The 27,608-nt window shown below is 43.9% G+C and overlaps 1 protein-coding gene across 2 annotated transcripts in view; it reads left to right on the top strand.

Moving 5' to 3' along the window:
- The window catches only part of ABCB7 (ATP binding cassette subfamily B member 7), a 183,507-nt gene that overhangs the window by 13,717 nt on the left and 142,182 nt on the right, over nt 1-27,608 (top strand). For both annotated transcript variants that reach the window (XM_030208818.1, XM_030208819.1), the window contains exons 2-3: nt 6,526-6,606; nt 14,814-14,900. In XM_030208818.1, coding sequence (XP_030064678.1) covers nt 6,526-6,606; nt 14,814-14,900 — 168 coding nt within the window. The remainder of the gene's footprint in view (nt 1-6,525; nt 6,607-14,813; nt 14,901-27,608) is intronic.

The following is a 27,608-nucleotide window of genomic DNA, read 5'->3' as shown; positions in this document are numbered from 1 at the left end:
CTCCATTCATCCCTATCCAGCAATTGCCCTCTCTGCCTGAGGCCTGCCCTGCAATCCATATCCATCCATGCCCATCTGTCCCCTCTATTCATCCCTATCCAGCAATTTCCCTCTCTCCCTGAGTCCTGCCCTCCCAATCCATGCCCATCCATGCTCCTCTGTCCCTTGCCCCCTCCATTCATCCCTTTTCAGCAATTTCCCTCTTTCCCTGAGCCCTGCCCTCCCAATCCATGGCCATCCATGCTCCTCTCTCCCCTGCCGCCTCCATTCATCCTTTTCCAGCAAGTCCCCTCTCTCCCTTCCATGGCCCCCCCTCGCATCCATGCTCCTCTCTCTCCCATGTCCCAGCCTGGCCCGCCCCCCCGCCCTTCGCATCCATGCATCCCTTTTTTGTTTTTTTTATTCTTTTTAACTTTACCTCCGTGGCGTTTCCGGCAGCGAAGCGTCAGGGAAGGAGGCGGCGCTCCCGATGTCTAGCTTTCCCTTTGCTGTGTTCCGCCTTTTTTTGAAGGCGGAACACAGCGAAGGGAAGGCTAGACGTCGGGAGTGCCGCCTCCTTCCCTGACGCTTCGCTTCCGGATTTGTTTGTTTAGACGCGAGGGCGGGGCAGAGACGGCTGGCTGGCTTGAAGGCTTCACACCACGAATCCACGAACCCTTCAGCCTGGGAGTGACATCAGATGGCTTCATGGCTTCACGGCTTCACAGAACGTTGTCCTCAGAACGTTGAGGGTGCGTTTTATTATATTAGATAAGAATTTTACCTCTCTAGAGCTTCCTTATATAGCATTTATCCAGTCAATATTGGGTTAATTGAAATCACACTTTATTAGAATGTTTGCCAGTTTCCCATTTTCTGTAAACATTTGTCATCTGTCTGTTCATTCTGTCTTGGCGGATGGTAATACAGGCCTACCAGTTTACTCTTTCTCTTCACACTGTATTAGCACGATTAATTGTTTTGGCGACTGCTTTATAAATCACTCTGGAAGCAGGTTGCGTTGAGTGAAACGCCTCTGGATTGTTTATGGGCTTCTGGTCGGACGAACTCGTCTTCACAGCGCTGTAGACTGTGTGTCCTTTTCAAGCTAAGTAGTCGCTTTTTTCTTTCATTATTTCAACAGTTTTGGAAGTTGATTTTTGGTACATTTCTCCCATTGTTTTTACATTAAGTAAAATAGGCTATCCGAGGTTATAAGGCCCAAATCCTGAAAAAACTTCAAACCGCCCAAAACATGGCAGCTAGACTCATTTTTGGTAAATCAAGATACGAGAGCGCAACACCTCTTCGTGAAAAACTTAATTGGCTCCCTGTCAAAGAACGAATAAACTTTAAGGTCCACACATTGATTCACAGGATAATCCATGAAGAATCTCCAAGCTACATGATCAATCTGATAGACCTTCCTACCAGAAACAGGTCAGAATCTTCTCGAACATACCTTAACCTACATTATCCTAATTGTAAAGGTCTCAAGTACAAAACCTCTTAGGTATCCAACTTCTCCTTCATAGGCAGCCAACTATGGAATGCCCTACCCAGATCTATTCGATCAATCAGCAATTATCTACCCTTCCGGAAATCGCTGAAAACCCATCTATTAAAGCAAGCATATCCAAATGATCCAACCTAATCTTATGAACCCTATACCCAACACCTAATCACTCGACAAAGACTATGACTTAGACCACGTCCTCCATCAACTCCCTCTATGCTATCCCCCAAACTATTCCCTCCGGCGACCACTTACAACCCACCTATCTGGATATCTCCATTCATTATTCTGTTATACCACAGCTTGTATTCTGTCTGCAATACCTTGTAACCCTATTACTATGTAAGCCGCATTGAACCTGCCCTGAGTGGGAAAGCACGGGGTACAAATGTAATAAATAAATGGAGGTTTGAAACTCCGGATCTGGAGATCCTATAGCTTGCTGTGGATTTAATGGCTGATGCCTCCCAGCCTCATTTGGGAGTTCAACAATGAATCTAATAATTTTAACATATAGCGATGTGTATTAAACATTTATATGTTGTTTATATTGAAGTGAATTAATTTGGTTGCCATGTTCCTATGATTACTACTCCTATTTTCTTTGTTAGGCTTCCATCAGTTGCCAAGTCTCACTGCGCGGCATCTGCCACATGCTGCCTTGCTGCTCACACTCCAGTGAGACAACGGGGCGAGCCAGCAACACTGTGGCCTGCTTTTTCTCTCTTTCCCTGGTCCAGTCCATGTCTCCCTTTTGGCAAGCTTTATTTTCCAGGCTGGTAATAAGACTTTGCTGCAAGATCTGGCATAATAAAAAAGTCAATCACAAAATAGCTCCAGTCTTTTAAGTACAAAATATCTTTATTAAACACATGTGCTTCAAAAACTGCTCACGTGTATTTAAAACCTATAATCACAAACAATACTATATTATATCTTTCATACTCATTCACTCCTTTATAGTGCCTGTATAAAGAATTTATAACAATTGGGATTTATATACATTACTTTCTTAAGTATCATTGTATCACATGATATATCAATGTTCATAGTTTCACAACTTAATAAGATAATAAAAAAGTACCTGATACTATTATTCACCACCATAGACTTAGCTGAGTATCGGACCTCCAGCCTGGTACCCCAGATTTTGCAGAGCCAATCTTTGATGTAATAATTTCTTTATTTTTCCTTTCCAGTTTATTTGCTATTTTGCATATATCATAAGTCTAAGCGGTTTACATAGTCAAATTTAAAAAATATATATTGATTGGGGGGGGGGGGGGGGGGACATGAAACATAAGAACAACACAGTAGATAAGTGTGGACATACACAAGAAGGAAAACGGGGAAGAGACAGTTTCAAATTTAAAGCAAGGAAAGGTGGGTGTGGGTGTGGTGAGGGGGTGAGACACAAGGGGGGGAGGGGGTTATATATTTTTTCTTGTTCAGCAGAATTACTGGCCAGGGAAGCTGAGGTCAGAAAGTGGAAGTGGCCCTATAGAAACTAGTCCTGGGAGGTATTTGTAAAGGCAGGAGAGAAATAGTATGCCTTAAGTTAGGACTTAAATGTATCGAAGGAAGATTCAAGCCTAAGATAGAGGGGGAGACTATTCTAAAGAGTGGGGGCTACCACTAAAGCACGAAGACTGTTTCAAGTGCCAGACTTGGGGGGGGGGGGGGGAAGTACACCTGCAGACCCTTACAGACCATTGTGGGCTGCCGCCTGGAGGCCTGCAACACTGGTCTGAGCATTTTCAGCATTCCCAGGGCAGAATTGGAGAATGAGGTATGACAACTCTAGACCTTAGTGGTCGTAGAAGAGGAACAACATTCCAAAAAAAAGAAAAATTTAGAAGAAAGAAAGAGGATTCTTTTTGTGTGCGGAAAGATGTGTGTGTTGGGTGGGGGGGGGGCTCTGTATCCAGTTGGCTTAGAAATGTTAGCTCCCTTTTCAATACATGCTGTAAGTGCTCACATAAGTACTTTTATACAAGATAATTTCATGCACTAAGAAGTAGCAAGTGGATAAAAGGAGCAATCTGCAGTTTTCTAGCAAAACACTGGATATTGTGGAAGATAGTGGCCCATACGGGTGAAGAGATGGTGAATTAACTGATTCAAGAAGATTTATTACAGTAAAATTTATCTTTTCACAGCTTTGTTCTGGAGGCATATTGAGGTATTTGAATTTTATTAAAATGCTGCTATTTATGCTCATTTGCTTATATCTGGTTCCCAAAATCTGGTCTCTGAGAACCACCAACAGATCTGCTTTGCAGATTATGAAGTATATGCAAATTAATTTGGTTTGTAGATCAAATTTATGCAAATGTATCTCATGAATATTCAGTGCAGATACTGTGAAAAGCAAATCTGTTGAGAGTTCTCGGGGACTGAATTTGCAAGCTTCTGGCATTTGTAATTATATTCCTTGGTCTTGGTGATGCATTCATTTACTCATTGTCTGCGTCTCGATAACGTTCAACAGGTTTCCACATTCCAAATATATAGGGATGGGATATTTCAATTTAGAATACTCTTGAATCAGCTGAACGGAATGATATTTGTGCTACAGCTTTCTCTAAGGACAAGCAGGATGCGGTTGTTCTGCTAATGGATGACATCATCCGGTAGAGCCCAGCACAAGAATTGCTCCACAGTGTCCATTCCAGAAACCTTTGAGAGTAGCTCATTGTGGGACCAGATCAGTTTTTTTTTTATTCCTGTGGTGCAATATGGACAGTGTTTTGGATTCCTCTCGTACAGCTTGTGTCTTTTTTTTTTTGTTGTTGTTGTTGTTGTTGTTACATTTGTACCCTGCGCTTTCCCACTCATGGCAGGCTCAATGCGGCTTACATGGGGCAATGGAGGGTTAAGTGACTTGCCCAGAGTCACAAGGAGCTGCTTGTGCCTGAAGTGGGAATCGAACTCAGTTCCTCAGTTCCCCAGGACCAAAGTCCACCACCCTAACCACTAGGCCACTCCTCCACTGTTGCTACTATTTGAGATTCTACATGGAATGTTGCTATTCCACTAGACTCACAGAAACAGAAGCCTGTGCAGCCTTCTACATAGAATGTTGCTAGTGGAATAGTAACATTCCATGTAGAATGTCCAATAGTAGCAACATTCCATGTAGAATCTCCAATAGTATCTATTTTATTTTTGTTACATTTGTACCCCGCGCTTTCCCACTCACGACAGGCTCAATGCGGCTTACATGGGGCAATGGAGGGTTAAGTGACTTGCCCAGAGTCACAAGGAGCTGCCTGTGCCTGAAGTGGGAATCAAACTCAGTTCCTCAGTTCCCCAGGACCAAAGTCCACCACCCTAACCACTAGGCCACTCCTACACTCTTCAAGCTTTCTCATCACTATTGCGGTGTTCTGTGCTAAGTGCTGGCATGGGGCCAAAGTTTTCTCTGCCTCATCACTCTTTATTTAGTTTTTTTTCTTCTTCTTTGTTTTCCTGCACCTCATCTGGCCCCTTTAGGCCTCAGGCACCTAGTCGTGGACTTTTTTTCACCATCAAATGTTTGATTATGTGTAGCCTATACTACCATGCCCCAGAAAACTCCCAGTGGTTTCACCAGGTGCAGTAGGATTAAGTCCCTTACAGGCATCCGGGGCCAGATCATAATACCCTTTTCTGTAAACTCTTTTCACAAACTTGAAGAAGAGGCATCGGAGGTCATGAAAAGCAGTGTAAATAGATTTTTGGTGCTGAGAAGTAGAGAAAGACACGGGACAAAGTTTGTCCCCTGCCCCGTCCCTGCAAGTTCTGTCCCCGTCCGTGCTCCAACCTCATCTGCAGAAGCCTCAAACAATTATGATTTTACATTTAAATCTTTTTTATTAAAGTATAAAAAGGAACAATATGCTGTGCAATTATTGTGTAAAAATTACAAATAGAAAACAATAATAGTGAGCAGCTATAATAACCCTCCTCACCACCCTCTACCCTTCCAACCCCAACAATAGCTAATTTCTACAACCCCAAGGAATCCTAATCCACCCTGTTAAAATGTCCAGGGGTACAAAATACAACCCGTTCTGTATGCCCTAGAGGGGAGAAATACACCCTATGTAGCACTGTCTAGCTCTTCTGTCTACCACAATCCTTCCTTCAATAAAAGATGTCTTCTTAGAAGATGTACTGGTAGCAGAATGTACAGCATTCCCCATTTTTGCTAGTTGTGGCCAGCATGTTTGCTTGTTTTTCCAAACCATCAAAATATCGTTGTCTGCACCACTCAAACATAAATAAGAGTCCAGTCCACTAACAGGCTTCAAAGTAGAAAATAACTGGGGACAAAGTTTGTCCCCATCCCCGCTGTTACTGCGGGTCCCCGTCCCCATGTCATTCTCTACTGAGAAGTGCAGTTCGTTAACTTTGGCATTGGAAGCATTAGCACCTCTGGCATCAGCATTGAGAGGGCCTAGACATAGCTGCCATCAGGATTGGACATCCTCCAAACCTCTCCCAAGAGTGAGGAAGGCTTCATCCTTAACGCTGAGAGATTCCAATGGCAAATGTTGAGCAGAGGCCAAGAAGCATAGTCTTTGATCCTCCTTGAAGCATGGCATTGAGTGCGTTGATGCTCTCAAAGCGCCCATGATGGCCATAAGAAACCAGGCTTTGCCGATTTTTGTTTTGGGTCGAGTTTTGGAGGGTATAAAGAAGAAATATATGATGTGCTTGGCCTATAGTTACTTAATGTTTGTGGTGGGCAAGTTCACCTTTTTTGCTGTTCCTTTCTGCTGATTGTTCTTTTGATCTGTTTGCCTGTTGTCTTACCAATAAAATTGTTTTAAAATTAAAGTGAAGGTAAAGAGTCATTGGTTTCTTTCATTATGGTTGAGAATCTTACACCTGTTATGTACCTTTTCTTTACCCCTTAATTTAAGTTGGGCTTTTTTTTTTCTCATATTTCGGAGACATGTTGCAACAGTAAATGAAGTATTACTTTGGAAACTTGAATATATCCTCTTTTTAACATTTGTGTGATTTTTCTTTCTTTCATCCAGATTCCACACAGCTTTGTGAGACGATGCACATGGCTCAGTTTTAGGGGAAAATATTCAAGCTGCTTCTTAGATACTGCAAAGGTAAGGTGTAAGCTGTTTTTTTTTCTCACTGGACCAAAAATAGAAAAGCAAACCCTTGGAACCCTTTGCCAGCGTATGCTGTGTGCTTCGCTTCATGTGCTTAGTTTTTCTTCACAGATAACAAGTCTTTATCAAACATGGTTAAGGTAGGCTTCTGCCACTGGCTTTCTTGACAAGTACTTAAATTCTGATGCATGCTTTTACTCTTGAGAAATCCTCATTTGATGCCAACAGGAATAATGCATGCAGAAAGCTTTAGAGATGTAATGCAGTGTATTTGCTCTCAAATGTATCTTGTAGTGTTTGCAGCAAATGAAGTATCAAAGGCTGTAGTTGCTTCAGATGACTTCTCGCTACACCTAAAATAGGTTCTGTTTTGGACTGTAATATAATGTTACCAGCATGCATTTAGGGCCCGTTTACTAAGGTCCGCTAGCATTTTTAGCACGTTGTAACCAGGTCAGCCTTCCAGGTGAGAGCCGGGGTTGACTCTGCTTAGCTTGGCTAGCTTTTCCCCGGTACGAGCTGCAACCACCGCCTCGCTGCACTGCTTGTCCTAGTTTAACTGCTGCCCAGCTGACCTGCGCCCAGGATCAGCTCACGACTGGGACACACAAAACTCCAGCAGTCTTATAGTTCTTGAAAACCACAGGTCTTTATTTTCTCAGCATCTTTTAATACAGCTTTAATCCTCAAGCAGTTTCTTCATCAAGAATGCAAGAGTCAGTTCAGTTTTTCCACATTCAGCTTATTAACACAGTCCAATCTTAACTCAGAATATCACACCCAGCAAACCTTTGTCTTGCTCCCAATTGTAGCCTCTCCTCCTCAGCACTATCTTCTACCCTTAGATAGTTTATGGGTTAGTTTCTTCCACCCGTGGCTTCCCCACTGGATTATTTTATCCTCTCTAAGTATGCACAGCTTGGGCCACACTCCCGCCACCAGAGCCTTTACCTTTCCTGAGGAAGTTTGAGCAAGCCCTCCAACCTCCATGCACTCCTCCTTACCTTCTCCTTCTACCTCCTCTTTATTCCACTCCATCTCCTCCTCCCCAAGCTCCACCAGCTGTTCCCCCATCTCCAGGATCAGACCTCATCTCCCAATCAGTCACTCCACCCTCCCCCTCCTGGGAGTTCAGCTGACCCTGCACTGGCTTCTGGGAAGTGTAGTTATTCTCCTGCATTACAGCTTTCCCTGGCAGTTTGATCCCTAGATGGCGCCCTGTTCTCCTAGCTGGGCTGAATGAATGGGGATGATGCCGGCTGAAAGACCCACTATACCCTTTCCCTCGCACCAGCCCTCCAGAGTGCTCACAACATGCACAAAATTAGCCCGCGTTAACTGTGTAGGCGCCCATAGGAATATTGTGGACGCTTACACAGTTAGTGCACGCTAACGGTTAGCGCGCGCTAAAAGCACTAACGCGGCTTAGTAAACGAGCCCTTAATTTGGACTTCAGTCTTCATTCCTTAATGGAAGATTTTTAGAGAAATTAGAAATGTGCTCTTCCTCTCATCTTCAAGCCATGTTATTATTACACAATCAAATTATTCTGACAGTATGTAGAACAATTTAAACCATTAGACTTGTTTTGAATTGTTGCACGGTAAAATAAGGGAAGGACAATGAACAATCAACATAAAACAGTTGGGAGTTGTCGCTTCACTACGTTAGCTTAGTCGTTGGTTTGGAACAGAAAGATTGCAAGCTGGAATCAGAATCTGTCTGTAAGATGGTAGGATTTTCTAAGAACTCTACCTTTTGATGTTTGGATCAGTCGGGACACACTCGACATACAACTATGCCTTCGCTGCTTGAACTGGCTGGAACCAAACATTACTGCTTGCTTTATTCAGACCATTGGAAATGGAGCTTAATTGCAGCCCTTATAGTTTAAAAAAAAAAAAAAAAAGTGCTAGAGTTCACAGACTTAACGTATCCTGTAATTTCTGTAAGGGAAGTATCAGTATAAGATAGTAGCATCTGACAGCAGTGTTGTATGGCTTTGCCAGTAGAATATTGCTTATTTCTTGGTTATGGATCATTCTAGAAGTGGAAAACTTTAGGTCAAAAAATGTGTACCCCAGTTGATGTTCCCATAGTGGATCATCGCCTGAAAACAAAAGTGTAATATGTGTACTTGAAGCAAATGAGATGTGATGTTTAACGTGTGTATTATAAGCTCACATATTGGCTTTTAGCTGAGATACAGCCTTCCAGAAGTTGTTTTGCATTTGAGGGGATCTTTCAGCAGTGTACTGAAATGTCTTTCATTTCATGCAAAACATCTCTGCAAGTGTACTTTGTCAGTGAATTGCTATAGTTTATGGGACCCTTTTACTAAGCCATGTTAGGAGAATGTAGATTATTTATAGTAGTACTGCTCAAACTGATTCTTGAGATCCTGTCCTCCTACCTACTAGTTAAGTAACTGGCTTGAACAAGGTATCACCTTACAGGTTTGTTAGACAGTGATTTTCTGGCCTGGACAGAAAGATAGGTATTATTTGACCTTTAGAAAAAGTGAAAACTTTTGTGTTTCCTGATAACACTATTGTTTAGATGAGTATTGATTGTAATTTTAACTTGTATTGTACACCGCATTGAACCCTGAAAGGGGAGTTTAGCAGTTTATAAGAAGTGTTTTTGTAATGCTTTCCACAAGGAGAGGTGAGCCCTTGTACTCGATGAGGGAAACCCCTCACCGGGCTGTCGGTCAAAACCCCGTGTCTCCCACCGTTCCTCAGGGGTTGAGCCCCTGAGTATGGGTAGCCAACAGCAGAGAGAACAAAGTCCAGCACAAAGTCCACAGGGTTAGACCAGGCTGCAGAGAACAGAAGATCCAGGGACAGGCAGTGGTCAGTACCAGGCAGCAGACAATAGCACATCCAGGAACAGGCAGAGGTCAGTACCAGGCAGCGGTCAATAGCAGATCCAGGAACAGGCAGAGGTCAGTACCAGGCAGCGGTCAATAGCAGATCCAGGAACAGGCAGAGGTCAGTACCAGGCGGCGGTCAATAGCAGATCCAGGGACAGGCAGAGGTCAGTACCAGGCGGCGGTCAATAGCAGATCCAGGGACAGGCAGAGGTCGATACCAGGCGGCGGTCAATAGCAGATCCAGGGACAGGCAGAGGTCGATACCAGGCGGCGGTCAATAGCAGATCCAAAAGCACTGCAACTAATCAGCGAACTGAGTAGAAGCCGAAGCACGGAAGGACTGAGGGCAGAGTCTTAAACAGTGTAGAAATTAGGCCCAAACTAGCACAGCTGAAATCAGGCGGAGGAGTGGCCTAGTGGTTAGGGTGGTGGACTTTGGTCCTGGGGAACTGAGGAACTGAGTTCGATTCCCAGCACAGGCAGCTCCTTGTGACTCTGGGCAAGTCACTTAACCCTCCATTGCCTGCCGCATTGAGCCTGCCATGAGTGGGGAAACGCGGGGTACAAATGTAACAAAAAAAAAAAAAAAAAGATAGCTGCCCCCATCGGTGACACCCTGTGCCCAAATATGGGCTTCCTTCCTGAAGCTGCCCTACTCCAAGATGGCTACCATAACTTAAGCTGCCCCCTACTAAGATGGCCGCCCAAACCTGGAATAAGCCCAAAACCAAGATGGCCGTCCGATCCTCTGGTGCCCATACTCTGCATAGACAGGGAACGTGACAGTTTTGATATTGACAATGTAAAGGCATATCTTATTTATTTTATTTACTTGGATTTTACTCACACCTTTTTCAGTAGTAGTTCAAGATGAATTACAATTAGGTTCACTGGGTATTTCCCTGTCCCTGGAGGACTCACACTCTAGTTTGTCAGCCCGAGAGAACTGGACCAAGGAAAAGCAAGACCCAGCTGGGATTCCACCCTATTGAAGACTAGAAAGGGCTTAGCTTCTTTAAGGTCTAGTGATTGTTGCTGCCAGCTGGGGGAAGGTCTGATGCTATTTATGCTGCCTGCACATTCATTATGGAGACCCTGAAAATATGACAGTCTTGTGGAGGGGTGCTGAGGACCAGTTTGAGCACCGGTGCTCTAGAAATCAGTTGGTGGAGGGGTAGCATTGTGTGTTAAGGAGGGCCTTGAATCAAATAGATTGAACATTCTGCAGGACATAAAACACATCTGAGATAGGAGTGTGCTACCATCTACCTGGCCAGGATGAACAGACAGATGTAGAAATGTTATCAGACCTGGATTGGCCATTTTTGGATGAAACAGGATGCTGGGCTTGATGGACCTTTGGTCTGCTCAGTATGGCAATACTTATGTACTTAAGTAGGGAGGCTGACAAACTGGGGAACACAATAATAATGGGCGAGGGTGGCCAATGTAACGGCGATTTTTAAAAAAGGTTCCAGATGTGATCCGGGAAATTATAGACCGGCAAGCCAGACGTTGGTGCTGGGCAAAATGGTAAAGACTGTTATAAAGAACAAAATTACAGAGCATATCCAAAAAGCATGGGATTAATGAGACAGAGCCAACATGTATCTAGTGAATGGAAATCTTGCCTCATCAATCTACTATATTTCTTTGAAGGGATGAACAAACGTGGGTAAAGGTGAGCTAATTGATGATTGTGTGTCTGGATTTTGAAAAGGCATTTGATAAAGTATACAGTACTTCATGAAAGTCTCCAGAGGAAATTGGAGAGTCATGGGATAGGAGGTAGTGTTCTATTGTGGATTAAAAACTGTTTAAAACAGAGAGTAGGGTTAAATGGTCAGTATTCTCAGTGGAGAAGGGTAGGTAGTGGGGTTCCCCAGGAGTCTGTGCTGGGACCAATGCTTTTGAACATATTTATAAATGATCTAGAGATGGGAGTAACTAGTGAGATAATTAAATTTGCTGACAACTCAAAGTTATTTAAAGTTGTTAAATCGCAAGAGGATTGTGAAAAATTACAAGAAGACCTTTTGAGACTGGGAGACTGGGCATCCAAATGGCAGGTGATCTTTAATGTGAGCAACTGAAAAGTGATGCATGTGGGAAGAGGAACTCGAACTACAGTTACATGATGCAAGGTTCCACATTAGGAGTCACCGACCAGGAAAGGGATCTAGGTTACATCATTGATGATTCGTTGAAACCCTCTGCTCAGTGTGTGGCGGCAGCTAATAAAGCAAATAGAACGTTAGGCATTATTAGGAAAGGAATGGAAAACAAAAATGAGGGCATTATAATGCCTTTGTATCGCCCTGTGCTGCAACTGCAAGTTGAATACTCTGTGCAATTTTGGTCACCACATCTCAAAAGATATAGTAGAGCTGGAAAAGGTACAGAAAAGGACAATGAAAATGATAAAGGGGATGAGACAACTTTCCAAAGAGGAAAGGCTAAAGCGGCTAGGGCTCTCTAACATATTTCCTGTTTTCTGTCTGCCTACTCAGATTTCACCCTCTCACTCTTCAGTCGTTCTACTATACTTCACTTACATGCTAACTTTCCATCTCCTTCCCTCACCCCCTAGCTCTCCTGACTCGCTGCTTCCCTGGACTCTATTCTCTTCTCTTTAACCCACTCCCTATTACTACACCTCTACCCTCTGTACTCACCATCATCCTCTCGCTCATTTCCTTGAGAATCTTCATGGGTTGTCCCACATGGTTCCACCATAACAAACATCTCCCAGTCTCCCCTTCTCCACACATTGTAGCCCAGCATCTCCCTATCCTCTTTCTCTCTCATCTACCCCTACGGTCCAGCATTTTCCTGTTTCTTCTTCCTTCCCCTCCTATGATTCAGCAGCTCTGTGTCCCCTCTCTCTTCCCTTTCACCCCTATGGTCCAGTAACTCCATGTTCCCCCTTATGGTCCAGTCAGCTCTTACCCTCTATCTCTAGGCCCTCCCTTCCCCTCCCCCCCTCCAAAGAAAAAGTGTGGCTTAGAGGAGAGAGTGACCACAGGAAACCCAACCTTGCAGCAGGATACATAGCTACATAAACCCTGACAGCCTGCTCCTTCCTGAGTTCTATATACGGTAACTGGAAGTGAAAGCCTAGTAAGTGCTGTTTATCCCCTATACAACCCAGGAAGGAGCATGGCTTCAGGGTTTGTGAAGCCATATTTCCTGTGGGTCCAGTGTTTCTTTTTTTTTCCTCCATCCCCCATAATCCAGGAACTTACTCTTACTACTCTCTCTCTCTCCTTCCTTCCTTCCACAGCCTGGAGAGGTCCCCCATTCTCCAGCTCCCTCCCCACAGCCCAGTATTTCACCCCTCTCTACTGTCCCCTTACCTTTCACAGGTCCAGCATATCGCCTGTACCTCTCTCCCCTCTTGCCTCCACCTCCTCTGTCCTCTCTAACCCCCCCCCCCCCATGACACAGCACCTCTCCCTTATCTTTCTATAGCCCCATTCCGCCACCTTCCCTTTTCTTCCTTCAGCTCCCCCCAGACCTCACACTTTTATGCCTTGAGCCCCTCTGTGACACCAGCACGTTACCCTCTTCTTCCTTGAGCCCCTCCATGATGCCAGCCCCTTAGCCCCTCCCCCTATGATTCTAGCACCTCGCTTTCTTCTGCCCTTGGCCCCCCCCCTCCCAATGACTAGCATCTCTAGGCTTCTCCCCTTGTGGATCCAGAGCCTTTCCTTCGCCAACCACTTCCCCTGGCTGTCAAACCTCACCTATTCGCTGGCAGCGACAGTCATAGCGAACTGCCTAGGCCAACCCTGGGCCTTTTCCTCTTTAGCTGTCCCGCTCCTCTGACACAACTTCCTCGTTATGTGAGTGTGGAACAGCCACAGAAGAAACGTTCAGGTTCGGCCCAGGCAGTTTGCTATGACTATCGTTGCAAGTGAAGAGGTGAGGTTTGACCACCGGTGAAGGAGGGTGCCAGGAGGCTATGGTCAGAAGAGGCTGAGGTACTTGATCCATAGCGGGAGGGAAGGGTACTCTCTTTGTTGCTAGACCTCAGGCATAGAATAAATTGCCTCTTTGAAATCACAACAAAATACTGCATTATTTAAGCAGATGTTGAAATGCTATCTGTAGGACCATTGTGCTGATTAATAATGCTTGTTGGTGTCCTTTGCTGCGCTATTAGGGTGAGACTGCATTCAATTCAAGCTTCTGCTACTAACCTACAAATGTACTCGATCTGCAGCCCCTCCCTATCTCTCAACCCTCATCTCCCCTTACGTTCCTACCCATAACCTCCGCTCTCAAGACAAATCCCTCCTTTCAGTACCCTTCTCCACCACCGCCAACTCCAGGCTCCGCCCTTTCTGCCTCGCCTCACCCCACGCGTGGAACAAACTCCCCGAGCCCATACGCCAGGCCCCCTCCCTGCCCATCTTCAAATCTCTGCTTAAAGCCCACCTCTTCAATGTCGCTTTCGGCAACTAACCTCTACACCTCTACCCAAGAAAGCTAGACTGCCCCAACTTGACATTTTGTTCTTTAGATTGTAAGCTCCTTTGAGCAGGGACCGTCCTCCTTGGTTTATTTTGTACAGCACTGTGTAACCCTAGTAGCGCTCTAGAAATGTTAAGTAGTAGTAGTAGTAGACTGATCTTATTGTATTGATTAGTAGTGTGTACTGTTGTATTTTCATTATTATGTGTGTTGTGTTGTTACCCGCCTTGGATAAAGGCAGGGTAGAAATAAATAAACACAAAGGAAAGTGGAGAGAGATCATGTTTAAAAAAAAAAAACCCCTGCTTTATGTGCCTGTCCTTCGGCACACCAGTTGAAAACTGCTGCCATAATCTTTAGGTTCCACATTTTTAGTAAAATCATCTTCCTTAGGTTCAGTCTTTGTCATGCTTCATGCCGTTATCACACTGATGGGCATGGTAGCACTTTATTCATATGAAGCTATATAAGGAAGAAATTTAAAAAAAAACAACTAATTTTCTCCAGAAGGAACAAAAAAAAAAAAAAAACAAATATGAATGTGAGAGGATCTTAATTTTTGTTTTCTAGCTAGCTGTCAATTTATTTGAACACACTTTTGTTAGTATTGATGCTTTAGTATCATTCATTTGCAAAGTTTCTTAATTTGCAGCAGATCTCTTTATTGGTTCTTGCTTGTCACTTCAAAATTGACCAGAGTGTGTTTATCTGTTAAGTTATTGCTCTCTTGCTGCACATTCCGGTTGTATGAAGAAGACACAAGCTGCACATTGTTATCAACTGTGATTCTGAAGTTGTTGCACAGTTAAATTCTTGGTTCATGACGACTCCCTGTTTCCCCACAAAACAGAACCTCCAGACCTGGCCTTTGATAGACAAAAGAGCGTGTTGGCACGGGACTGCTGGTGGAGGCCTTCACACAGACCCAAAAGAAGGGGTAAGCCCGTTCAGTACCTGTGTACATGTGGATCTACAGTAATTTTCCTGTATTTATCCATTGAAAGCATGAAAATGCTCAAAACTAACAAACAGTCATTTTTTGTTTTTTTGCTCTATGGGGAGATTTGGCCCTGCAGTGCCTTCCTCTTATTTTTGAACTTTTAGTTCAATCAGAACTGTTCTCTATTTTTATTTTTGTTACATTTGTACCCCGCGCTTTCCCACTCATGGCAGGCTCAATGCGGTAGGCAATGGAGGGTTAAGTGACTTGCCCAGAGTCACAAGGAGCTGCCTGTGCCTGAAGTGGGAATCAAACTCAGTTCCTCAGGACCAAAGTCCACCACCCTAGGCCACTCCTCCACTGTTGCTACTATTGGAGATTCTACATGGAATGTTCCTATTCCACTAGCAACATTCCATGTAGAAGTCGGCCCTTGCAGATCAGCAATGTGGCCGCGCAGGCTTCTGCTTCTGTGAGTCTGACGTCCTGCACGTACGTGCAGGACGTCAGACTCACAGAAACAGAAGCCTGCACAGCCTTCTACATGGAATGTTGCTAGTGGAATAGCAACATTCCATGTAGAATCTCTAATAGTAGCAACAGTGGAGGAGTGGCCTAGTGGTTAGGGTGGTGGACTTTGGTCTTGAGGAACTGAGTTCAATTCCCACTTCAGGCACAGGCAGCTCCTTGGGACTCTGGGCAAGTCACTTAACCCTCCATTGCCCCATGTAAGCTCCATTGAGCCTGCCATGAGTGGGAAAGCGCGGGGTACAAATGTAACAAAAAAAAAACCCAAAGAGAAATATTTTTTAATTACAAGAGACAATATCAGCATTACCTAATCTGCATATCAAAATAGTAGTCAAGATGCAACTTTAGGGGAGCTTTCTACAGGGGTCCCTATTGGCCTGTTAGCATTTACATAGTAACATGGAAAAAGACCTGCACGGTCTATCCAGTCTGCCCAACAAGATAAACTCATATGTGCTACTTTTTGGGTATACCCTACCTTGATTTGTACCTGTCCATTTACAAAAGCAGATAGATGAGAAAAATCAAAGAAAATATATTTATTATTTTTAAACTTAATTTTACACTTGCAAGGAAACTTCAAATAGAGCAGTGCTCCCATTTGCAAAAGAACTGGATGAAACAAAAGAAACTGCTTCCTTCTGTTTTGAATATCTCGAGAAATGTAAGGAAAAATTCTTATGAAATTCAAAGAGGAAGCAGTACGATGCCTAAAATATAGAGAAAGCAACCAGTGCCTTTCTACTGCCAAAGCTAGCTGTACGAGTAAGGTACTGGGAGTGAATTCCTTACTATCGGATCTTTCTAGGAGTGTAAAAACATCAAGAGTATCCTTCTTTAGTCCATTTTCTTCCAGATTTTCAGTTTGTTTCCTTGCCGATGGAAGATAATAGATTTATGCAATAGGTGGCAAAGATTGCTGAGAAATTTTCAAAACTTCCATCAGATTTAACATATCTTTAGGTGTTCCTAAAGGTGCCTTTGGAAAATTTAAATTCTTAAATTTGTAGCGCGAGCACAGTTTTCCAAATGTTCTGCTTTTAATCTCAAAGCTTGCAAGTCTTAAATCATTGCAGCTTGTAAGTTCTGAATATTGTCAGTTTTCCCCTGTAATTGTGACAAATCTTCTTTGTACTTAGCATTTTCTGGCTCCAATTTTATAATTATCTCTTTAATTTCACTTGGTTACAAAGCACCACGCCTAAAGTCTGAATGGCATCACAGGCCCTATTCTTATTGTATCTCTGGCTACTTTTGTTTCAAGATGCTGTTTGCTTGCCCCTCCCGTGTACCTCTTTAAGGGTCTTCATATCTCGGATGATAGTACTGTCTGTCTCTCCTGTATTTTAACTGTATTGTATGCCTCTGTGATGCCAACCCAGGGGTTTAGCCAGGACGGGGCCAGGGGTGGACTGGAGGGCAAGCATTTAATCCATTCCCCCCCCCCTCCCCCAGCCACTACTGCATCTGCATCATACCTTTGCTGGTGGGGATGCTCAAGCCCCACCAGCTGAAGAGATTCGTTGCTGGAGCCTCCCTCCATGCTACTTGTACAGCGAGGAAGCCAGTGGGTGCTGTAGCCTCTAACACATCCCCACGAGTTCAATTTAATACATGAACTGAGCATGTGCAGTAGTGCCAGCATCAGTGGCTGGAGCACCCTGTTGACTTCCTGCCCCCACTGAGCAGCACTGGTGGGAGCTCCAGCAGTGAATCTCTTCGGTTGGCGAGGCTTGAGCATCCCTGCCAGCTATGCATCTGGTGCTGCAAATTTGAAGGGGGTCTGAGCCCAAAATGAGGCCCTCCCCCACTCACCCCAACCATTGTTTGAATAGCAGTATATCAAATCGTAATGAATAGTGAACAGTACTGTAATTGAACCTTTAGGCCAACCCACAGCTAAGCTTGTTTGCAGTGCAAACTCTGACGTTAATGGTTAGTAATGAGAATTTTCATCACCTGGATTTGCATTTTTAACTATTTATACTGGAAATTGAATTTTATTATGTGGCTTAAGCATATGCATTATCTAGGTCATAAAGGATGCAGGTTGCTATTATGACCCAAATTCTAGTTGGGCTTGAATTACCTCTTCTCTCTTTTGTATTTTACCCTCATCCCCATGTAGAAAGCATTAGAAGATACACAATGATGTGTTGGGTTCACCACCTTGTGCTAGGGTTTTGATCACCCTAGCAGAGTGTTACTTTGCGCAAGGGACAGGAGTAAAAGGTTTCTAGATGGTTGAACTCCTGTTGATTTCATATAGCATTAGGATTGCTCTGTGGTCTTGAGCTGAGGTATTTTTTAATAGCCGCTTGTAGTTTAATCATTGATGCTCAGAGAGCGGGAGCCATGGTTTGGTAATCACATAGAAAAAAAGCAGATCAAAAAAGACAAAAAAATAGAACAGGAGGGTAACAGAAGAAGTGGTTTATTACAAGTTACCCGACGTGGCCACGTTTCGCCCTCAGGCTGCGTCAGGGGTAAAAAAACTACAAAATAAAAATACATAATGAGTAAAACATAAACTTCACCATTGTATATTTGATAATAAAACATATCTAAAAACACTATCACATCATATAAAATAAAAACAGATCAAATCTAAAAACATAATACAATAAAATATAACATCAAATCAATATCAGTTAAAAACATTCAGATTAAATATGCATGCAATAAAATAATAATTTTAATACAAGACATGATATCAACACTAAATGTATATCAATAGAACTGCATCGGCCACGTCGGGTAACTTGTAATAAACCACTTCTTCTGTTACCTCCTGTTCTATTTTTTTGTCTTTTTTGATCTGGTTTTTTTTTTTTTTTTTCTTTTGATTTGCCATTTCTGTGGCAGATCTTTGCCTTTTTTTGTTTCTGTTTGGTAATCACATATCCTCTTTAGCTGCTGCTTTCAAAATGTCTAGGCAAGTAATTTAGTCCAGAAAAATCAGCAGTTTTCAGTGTCCCTGTTAACCTTACATGTGTTTGCATTTTTGTTGACTCTCAAGCGTATGTAGAAAATCTGTAATAGCACTGTTATAAGTAGCACTAAACAGTCATTTCATTCAATGCAGATTACAATTAAAACATACATAATTTATAACAAAGACAAACAACTAAAGAATTCCCTAGCCACCTGTTTATGACTGCAAAATCCAGCTTGGGGGACGACGACAGGACGGGACTACTTAAGCAATAGATTTTCGCCATTGTCTAAACATTAACAGTCTGCTTCCATCCTTGCCTTTTTTAGCAGTTGTTGCTCCCCTAAGAGCGTCCTATTACAGACCGAACTCCTCCAAATCTCCTTTACCATAGAGATCTCAGATAAATAAATCTTGGCTAGATCTCAACTGGACAATTCAATCTCTCTCTCTCTTTTTTTTTTTTTTTTACCAAATATGCCAGTCTTCCTTCCCTCAGGGCTCTGAGTGCACCAGAATGTTAAACTCTACCTGCAGTACAGTGGGTAACTAGTGTTAACAACATTTCCAGGAAGTTTCATGACTTGTTTAGAATTTGCTCTCATTTTTCTATTAGTCCTTTGCCAACAATTTTGTTTACCTTTCTTAGGGGCCCTTTTACTAAGCACACACGAATGTCTGTTAGCATGTGCTAAGTGCTATATAGCCTGTATATATAAAATAGGATGCCCATCATTTAATGTTGCTAAGCTGTAGTAAAAAGGCCCCTTACTTTCTTAGCCAATATAAAATGTTTTCTCTGGCACAGTAGTGCTCAAACCTAGTGAGAGAGTGAGTGAGAGTCAAGAGAGTCAATTGCCTGTCTGAAGCTAACCAGGCATTAACTGCAAAAAGGCATCTTTATGCGGTTCTCTATAACCGGTTAAGTGCTAAATATTAAATTTCTGGATATAATGCTGGTGGTGGTCGGCAAAATACTAAGTGCAATTGACTGAATATCGGCCTTTTATATGACACTTTCCTTTCCTTCCTTGCCAGATTAGTCCAGACATATGGTTTATGTCCTCCTACCAGCAGATGGAGACATAAACTAACTGACTTCATGTCAGTATCTGTCTTCAGCAGAAAGATCAGGTCTTTGACTGGTACCACAAGGAGGAAAGAGAGGGGGCTAGAGCTGAAGCTGAGAGCTTGCTAAGGGCATCCAGGAAGAGTACCTTAATCATTCTTTTGGAAGTAATAGGGTCATGGGCAGTGCTGGATTTAGAGTTGGTGAGGCCCTAGGCTGTATAGAGCTTGGAGGCTCCTTGTTAAAAAGTTATGTACCAAAACAGGACCTTGGGTCACCATGAATTTGGGCTTTAAATATTACTTACATTAATTACATATAAAGCCATTTATAAGTACACACAAAAAATTTGCTACACAAGATTAAAAAAACTACAGTACATATAAAAAGCCACACAAAATTCTAAAAGCCAAAAAATTTTCTGAGCTTTTGTGAGGCCTTAAGATATATGTAGCTTGTTTAGCTTATGCCTAAATCTGGCACTGGTCATGGGTCTGCTTTCTCCTTTTGAAATTCCAGAGCAGCTCTGTGTTGGCTGGGGTACAGCTGTTTGACATACAGCTTATGAATGGGGAAGCTGCTGAAGCATGGTAAATGACAAGCCTCTGCCACAGAATGTGACCTTGAAATGTGGCAGAGAATGTTTCCAGCACTGAGAGAGGTTAGTGGTGTGCTGTCTGTGACAGATAGCAGCAAAGTTCAGTTACTTTAGCCACTGTTGCAGTGGACCAGCTGACACTGAGCCAGAGTGTTCACTACCCAAAACAAGGGTAGATAATGCTCCAGATAAAAGGAAGCCCAGAGAAGAGCTCAGGCTCTACCCCCTAGAGATGCCCTCCCCTCCCCTCCCCCACCAGTCCCATGGCTGTTAAGCCAAAGCTGCTGATGGAAAAAAAAATGCAGGCAGCAGGGAGGGATACACTGGAGAAGGTAAGCAGAAGTTGAGGGGATTTTATACCAGAGTGTATTTTTGAGGCATACAACTTATTTTGCTATGTAGCAGGGGAGGGGGGCCCTAACCAGAAAGGTACTGGAATTCTCCAGCAGGGAGATAATGCATTTCTGGGAGTTAGGGTCAAGGGCTAGGTTTTGTCATGAATCTCTAAGTTGGATGATTCATACTCTTGAAAATGAGAAACTATGATAGCAAAAAGATGGAGATTTGTAAAACTACTCCCTGCAAGTCAGAAAGCTATTGAATCGGTATGCATTCAGATACAGTGGGTATATTTCTGTCTTTGGAGGTGTAGTGGGATGTACTGCCTATATTTGTTTGTATGCATAAAATCTACATTGCCTAACTGAGGCCTATGAACCAAACTCTGACTGGGCCCAATACTGTCATGTTGTTTTTTTTTTAATAGAACTTCCTGTAGCACTGGACACTGACATTCCAAGGGACATCTGCATTTTCTCTCTCTGGTGTGAAGCTGCAGGGGTGTGATTCTGCAGTGGGATATACTGCCCATACCTGTTTGTATGCATAAGGCCTGCATTGCCTAACTGAGGCCTATGAACCAAACTCTGACTAGGCCCAGTATGGTCATGGGCCATCTGGTACCCTCCCAGACCCTTGAGTACTTGGGAGTACTGTTCAACACTGCCGAGGGTTGGGTCTTCCTTTCTCGCACCAGAATCCACAAGCTGCAGTCGCAAATTCAGACCTTATTGAGCAGATGCATTCCCTGTGCTCGAGACTATCTGCAGGTGTTAGGGTCCATGGCAGCGGCGATAGAAGCGGTACCTTGGGCCAGGGCGCACATGCGGTATCTGCAGGTGTCTTTGCTGTCCCGGTGGTCTCCTCAGACAGACTCTTTACAGATGAGATTACCGTTATGGATGCCAGAGCACGCCAGCCTGTTTTGGTGGCTAAGGTTGTCCAACTTGACCAAGGGCATGCCGCTGGATCCGCCTCAATGGACACTGATAATGACGGATGCCAGTCTTACAGGCTGGGGTGCTCACTGCCTGGGTCAGTTTGCGCAAGGCCGGTGGTCTCCCCTGGAGAAGTCCTTATCCATCAATCTATTGGAGACCAGGGTAGTTCACCTAGCACTGGAGGCCTTTTCAGTCCTGATTCAGGGCAAGTCGGTTCGCATTCTTTCGGACAACGCAACAACGTTGGCATATGTCAATCGGCAGGGAGGCACAAGGAGTCAACTCTTGCATCGGGAAGCGTCGAAGCTCCTGTCTTGGGCGGAGCCTCTCCTGGTAGCTCTTTCAGCGTCTCATGTAGCAGGGACAGAAAATGTGCAAGCAGATTTCCTAAGTCGTCACAGTCTAGATCCAGGGGAATGGGCTCTCGGTCAGGAGGCCTTTCGAGCAATAGTAGGTCAGTGGGGGTTGCCAGTCATGGATCTCTTAGCCCCTCACCTGAACGCCCAAGTACCTCGTTTTTACAGTCGCAAACAGAACCCGTGAGCGGACGGAGTGGATGCACTTCTTCAGCCATGGCCAGCGGGTCTGCTTTATGTGTTTCCGCCGTGGCCGCTGCTGGGTCACCTCATACAGCGAATCGTGGAGCACGGAGGCTTGGTAATTCTGGTGGCTCCGGATTGGCCTCGCAGAACATGGTATGCGGATCTCATGCGTCTTCTTGTGGCTCCTCCCCTCCGGCTTCCGGTCAATCCTGGTCTTCTCTTTCAGGGACCAATCTGTCATCCAGACCCGGCTCGGTTTTGTCTTACGGCCTGGCTCTTGAAAGGGCACGATTAAAAAAAGAGGGGTTACTCTGCACAGCTCATTTCCACCATGCTTCATTCTCATTGTCAGTCAACTTCTCTTAATTACTTCAGGGCGAATCTTTGAGGCATGGTGTGCGGACCGGAACATTTCTCCATTACGGTCTTTTCTCCCGCAGTTGTTGGAATTTTTGCAACATGGTTTTGATAAGGGCTTAGCTCGCGCTTCTCTTAAAGTCCAGGTTGCGGCTTTGTCCTGCTTTCGGAGTGGCATTCGGGGCAGGTCCTTGGCTAGCCTTCCAGATGTGTCCCGTTTTATGAAGGAAGTAAACCTAATGTGTCCGCCTTCTCGATCCATTTTTCTGGCTTGGGACCTTAATATGGTCCTCTCGGTCCTTACTAGAGCTCCTTTTGAGCCCTTATCTTCTTGCTGTCTGAAGGACTTGATGCTTAAGACAGTCTTTTTAGTTGCCATCAACTCGGCCCGGCATGTCTCAGAGTTGCAGGCTCTTTCCTGTAAGTCTCCCTTTCTGGAATTCTCGAGGGAACGGGTAGTGCTGCGGCTGGTACCTTCTTTCCTTCCTAAGGTCGTTTCCTGTTTTCATGTGTCCAAAGCTGTCGTCCTACTGGTTTTCTGTTCCTCCTTGGGTTCTGATGAACAATGCAGTCTTTGGATGTCGGGAGAGTTTTGACGAGCTATCTCAAGGCTACGCAGGAGTTCAGGAGGTCGGATCGTCTCTTTTTTCTTGTTGGAGGATCTCGTAAAGGCTTAGCAGCGTCTAAACCAACCTTGTCTCGGTGGTTAAAAGAGATGATAGTGTCAGCTTACCTTCTATTGGGCAAACAAGTTCCGACAGGAATCAAGGCCCACTCTATTAGAAGACAGGCGACCTCATGGGCGGAACGCTCCTTGGTTCCTCCTTTGGAGATCTGTAAAGCGGCGACGTGGTCTTCATTGCATTCATTTTCGAAGCATTACAGGTTGGATGTGCAGTGTCGCCAGGATGCTGTTTTTGGAGCTAGTGTTCTCTCTGTTTGCTGGGATCCTTCCCTTAAGAGCACTGCTTTGTTACTTCCCATCAGTCAATCCCTGGACCGGTCCGGAGGGACACTAAGGAAGGAGAAATTAGATCTTACCTGCTAATTTGCTTTCCGTTAGTCCCTCCGGACCGGTCCAGGCCCCACCCTTCCTTGCTAAATACCGTAGAAAATTGGTAGGGGGTGTGTTCATTTTGGGTTTTTCAGTTTAGATTAAAAAAAAAAAGAAACCGTTTTAGCAGACTGGCACGGCGGTGGTGTTGTCTCGCTTTCCCCATTGCATGGCTGCTCGGATGTTCGGTGGCGCAGAAGGGTACGCTTACCTTTTTTTTTTCTCTTTTCCTGCTTTTTTACTGGTATACTAAGTCTAGGGCTGTGTGGCCAGGGCTTTTATGGGCTCTCTAGATTCAGGGTTCTCAGTCTCCATCTGCTGGAGGAGGTGCATAACCCATCAGTCAATCCCTGGACCGGTCCGGAGGGACTAAAGGAAAGCAAATTAGCAGATAAGATCTAATTTCTCCTTACCTGAAGTCGCAGCGGCATCAGTGAAAGCGGCAGGCTCAGCTCACCTCCAGCCTTCCCTTTCCTTCTCTTTGTGTCCTGCCCTCCTCTGACGTAATTTCCTCTTTCCGCGAGGGTTGGACACTGAGAGGGAAGGGAAGACTGGAGGCGAGCCAATTACGTAGTATCTCATTTGCATACAGTTACGAAGCCAGCCAGCCAGCCATCCAGGGACGCAGATTGACGAATTATTATATAGGAGATGCTAAAATGATGCGAAAACTTAGCTACTGTTGTACGATGTAAAACTACCTATCTGAACTGCTTATTCTTTGTTGGGACAATTGGTGAGCCTCCAGATTCTCTTAACTGTCCCACCCCTTCTAGAATCTATCTGGATTCCCCTTGGCGCTGTGCCTTTTGCTATCATTACTCTGGAACTCGGTCACTCTGACACTGAGAACTAGCTGCACATACTTCTTTTTTCAGGTTAAGACTCATGATCTGGCTTTTCAAGCAGACATTTACTATTTAGTTTCTTTTTTCACCTCTCTCCCTTCTGTGCAATTTGTAATCTCCATTCCTTTTCTCCACTTTATCAGCTAATCTACACTACTCGCTGAGTAGTTTTCTTTTTAGATCCCACCCCTCCACTTTCTATGATATATAAACCACCACTTTGCTATTACTCCAAAAGGCAATAGACTAAATATGCAATTGGTATTTTTCCCCTCGTCTGCTTTACCAAAAAATGCAACCATTCTGCTTAGTGTCATGTATGGTCACATGATACCTTTGTAAGCTGCTTTGTTCAGGGCAGACTCTAGAGCAGGCTTGTCCGGGATCAGTCCTCAAGGACTGCAAACAGGCCAAGTTTTCAGAATATCCGTATTGAATTCAAAAGGGATAATCTAATCTAAATCAGGTATTTGTTAACCACCAATTCCAGTGTTCTTCAATGCAAGGCCCTGGGGACAATGGAGGCCCTGGGAAACCTCTGTGAAGGCCCCCATCATTTTTTTTTTTTTTTGGTACTCTGCCTCTCTACCCAAGCTCATGACCAAAAGGCGGAAGTGGATGGGAGGAAGAGCTGCATGCTTGAAGAGCAAATCATTTCTCAAATAGATGACGAGAATGCATTTGGAAATACCCACCTCCTTGAGGATACCCTGGTGAAAAGTTTGAAGGCGGGCTGGTAGGAGGGATGTCACTGGCGCACCCTAGTCAGCAATGTCACAGCCTCACACAGGAAGATATTTGGCAGCTGTCCTTCAGCTCATTTGGATCCAAAGTGGCCCCAACTTAAAAATTAGCGAAGATCACTGGCCTATGCCAAATAGGTCCTCCAGCAGTATACAAAATATTAAAATAAAAAATTACAGCATACAAAATGGTTTCAGTTCAAACTTACAGCAATTTTCAAAAAATATCGTCTAATAAAACAAAGTATTAAAAAGAAATGTCTGTTTTTTTCAGAAAGATTGTGAAAGAAGCTTCTGACTTAATTTCTAGAAGCAAAGAATTCCAGATAGAAGCTGCTTGAAAAAAACCTATCCAATTGTCTCAATAATATATATATAAAAGGCACTTTGAAGCCTCAAGCCGGAAACTTGAGGCGCCCGAGATATCCGGTTTGGCCTGCAGGCTCCAGTCACTGTAGCTCCGCCCTTGCGTCAAAACGCGATGATGTTGAGGGCGGGGTGGCCCTCGCGTCAAAACGCGATGACGTTGAGGGCGGGGCGGCCCTCACAACCACGTCACTGAGGGACGAACGGAGGAAGAGAGGAGAGGTGTGCAACTCGGAACGGAGGCACGGAGGGGGTGTCTGCAACTCGGGAGGGAGGACGGGGGGGGGGGGGGGTTACTCTGCTAGCGCCCGTTTCATTTTTTCCAGAAACGGGCATTTCTTACTAGTTGTCTAATAAAACAAAGTATTAAAAAGAAATGTCTGTTTTTTTTCAGAAAGATTGTGAAAGAAGCTTCTGACTTAATTTCTAGAAGCAAAGAATTCCAGATAGAAGCTGCTTAAAAAGAAAAAAAAACTATCCAATTGTCTCAACAATAAAACACCTTTTAAAGAGGGAAAAGATAGTAAACAGTGATCACTGGTTCTGTAGGTGTACTGTGATAACGGTCTGTTCAGTAACTCATATAAATGGGTTGGAACTTGCCCAAAAAGATTTATGAACCAGACAAGAAATTTTACATGAAAACCTAGCTTTAATGGTAACCACTGAAGCCTGAGCAACAGAGGTGTAACCCTGTCATATAACATGTGAAAATCAGTCTTGCAGCAGTGTTTTGGAATAATTGGAAGTCTGATTTGTAACTTTTGTGCTATACAGATATACACAGAATCCCAATAATTGTAATAGAATCAAAGATTGGACAACTAGAGCAAAGTGTTCTTCATGAAAGCAGAAACGGATTAGTCTCAACTTCCTGAGTTTATAAAAAAAAATAAAATTCCTAGTTATTAATATGGGATTCAAAAGAAACTTTCGATTCAAAACTGACTCTTGGAACCTATGATGTTTGTGCAGTTGGAAGAGATTCAGACTGAAATAGTGGAATTGAGGAGGGAATTGTTGATGTAGAATGACTGAGCTAAAGAATTTTAGTGTAGCTTAGCTGATAAAGTGGAGAGAAGGAATGGAGATTACAAATTTGTGTTAATTTTTTAATATATATATGTTTTTGCCCAGTTGTTTATCTGGTCTGTTTGTGGCCCTTGATGACTAAACTTGGACATGCCTGCTGTAGAGGGGTATGAGGCCTGGGTCAGTTCAGCTATCAAGCCCTCTTTGCCCCCCTCCAAAAAAAAGATTGAATATAATAGATTTCCTCCCAAATTCCATTAGAGTAGAAGAGCAGGTTTTTTGCTACACCTGCTCCCACTTTCCAGTATATATATATATATATTTGTTTTTATTTATAAAAATATAAATATATATTCTACTTAACTGCAAAGAAGCATCCAAAGCAGCTTGCAATAATTAAGACAATCAATTTAGGTACATTCAGGTCAATAACTCAAAACGAGTGGGGAAAGCATGACGAACATGGCTCATGATATTCTTTACAACCCCAGTGAGCTCCGAGTGTGTGTGTTCTGTGTGTACGCTGTATGTGTTGTATCTTGGGGGGGGGGGGGGGGGGGGGGGGAAGGTAGCTCTACGTGGTGGTGCAGTTTGGAAGAAGGGGGTATGTATTTTGAAGAGTAAAGAAAAATTGTACCCCCGGGACTAGCAAGCTGTTCCTTACATCTCTTCTTCTGTGGCTCCTCCTGGCTCACAGGCATTCTACAATGACATTAGGGTGGGCCACCATTGCAGCCTGGGTCCTTCAAGTGCAGCACAATCACCCAAATGTGCTCCCCTAAGGGCAGCCCTGTACCAATTACAGGTAGGGAACTTTGATTTTCTTTTTAATAAGCCTTTGATTGCAGGTCTTGAGGGCTGGAGCAACCCTGAGAATTGAAGTGGTGTGGCCGCTGTTTGTCTTCGGCAAACACTGCAGTGAAACAAGGCATGGATGCTAATTAATGCACATCATTTTGCCATACATCTGGGCAGCGCATTCGGTATTGTCAGGTGGTTCAAAGCAGTATAACAATGGCTGGAGGGTGTCAAATTGATTCTCTACATTTGAAACCAGCAGGAGGAGTTTATATGGGAATTCAGAAAGAACCTTCCTGTTGAGAGCTCTAGTCTTCAGCACCCAACCTCCCTGCTTTGTGATTTCTTTTTTTTTTTTTCTCAATAGATTCTACTTTAGTGTTACAACAGAAAGTGTCTCCAGAAGCTAATCTGATTTTCTTGTTTATAACCTGTCTTTCTTGGTCTTCCTGTATAATAGCCATCCTGTATAAGTATGACTAGCCTGTAGCAGTATATAATTACAAATCACTCTCCTCACTCTACCTGCTTTTATGCCCACACAGCACCAGT

Source organism: Microcaecilia unicolor, chromosome 7 (assembly GCF_901765095.1).
Source record: "Microcaecilia unicolor chromosome 7, aMicUni1.1, whole genome shotgun sequence".
Lineage (NCBI taxonomy): Eukaryota > Metazoa > Chordata > Amphibia > Gymnophiona > Siphonopidae > Microcaecilia > Microcaecilia unicolor.
Note: the sequence above shows the minus strand (reverse complement) of the source record. Positions and strands in the feature narration are given on the sequence as shown.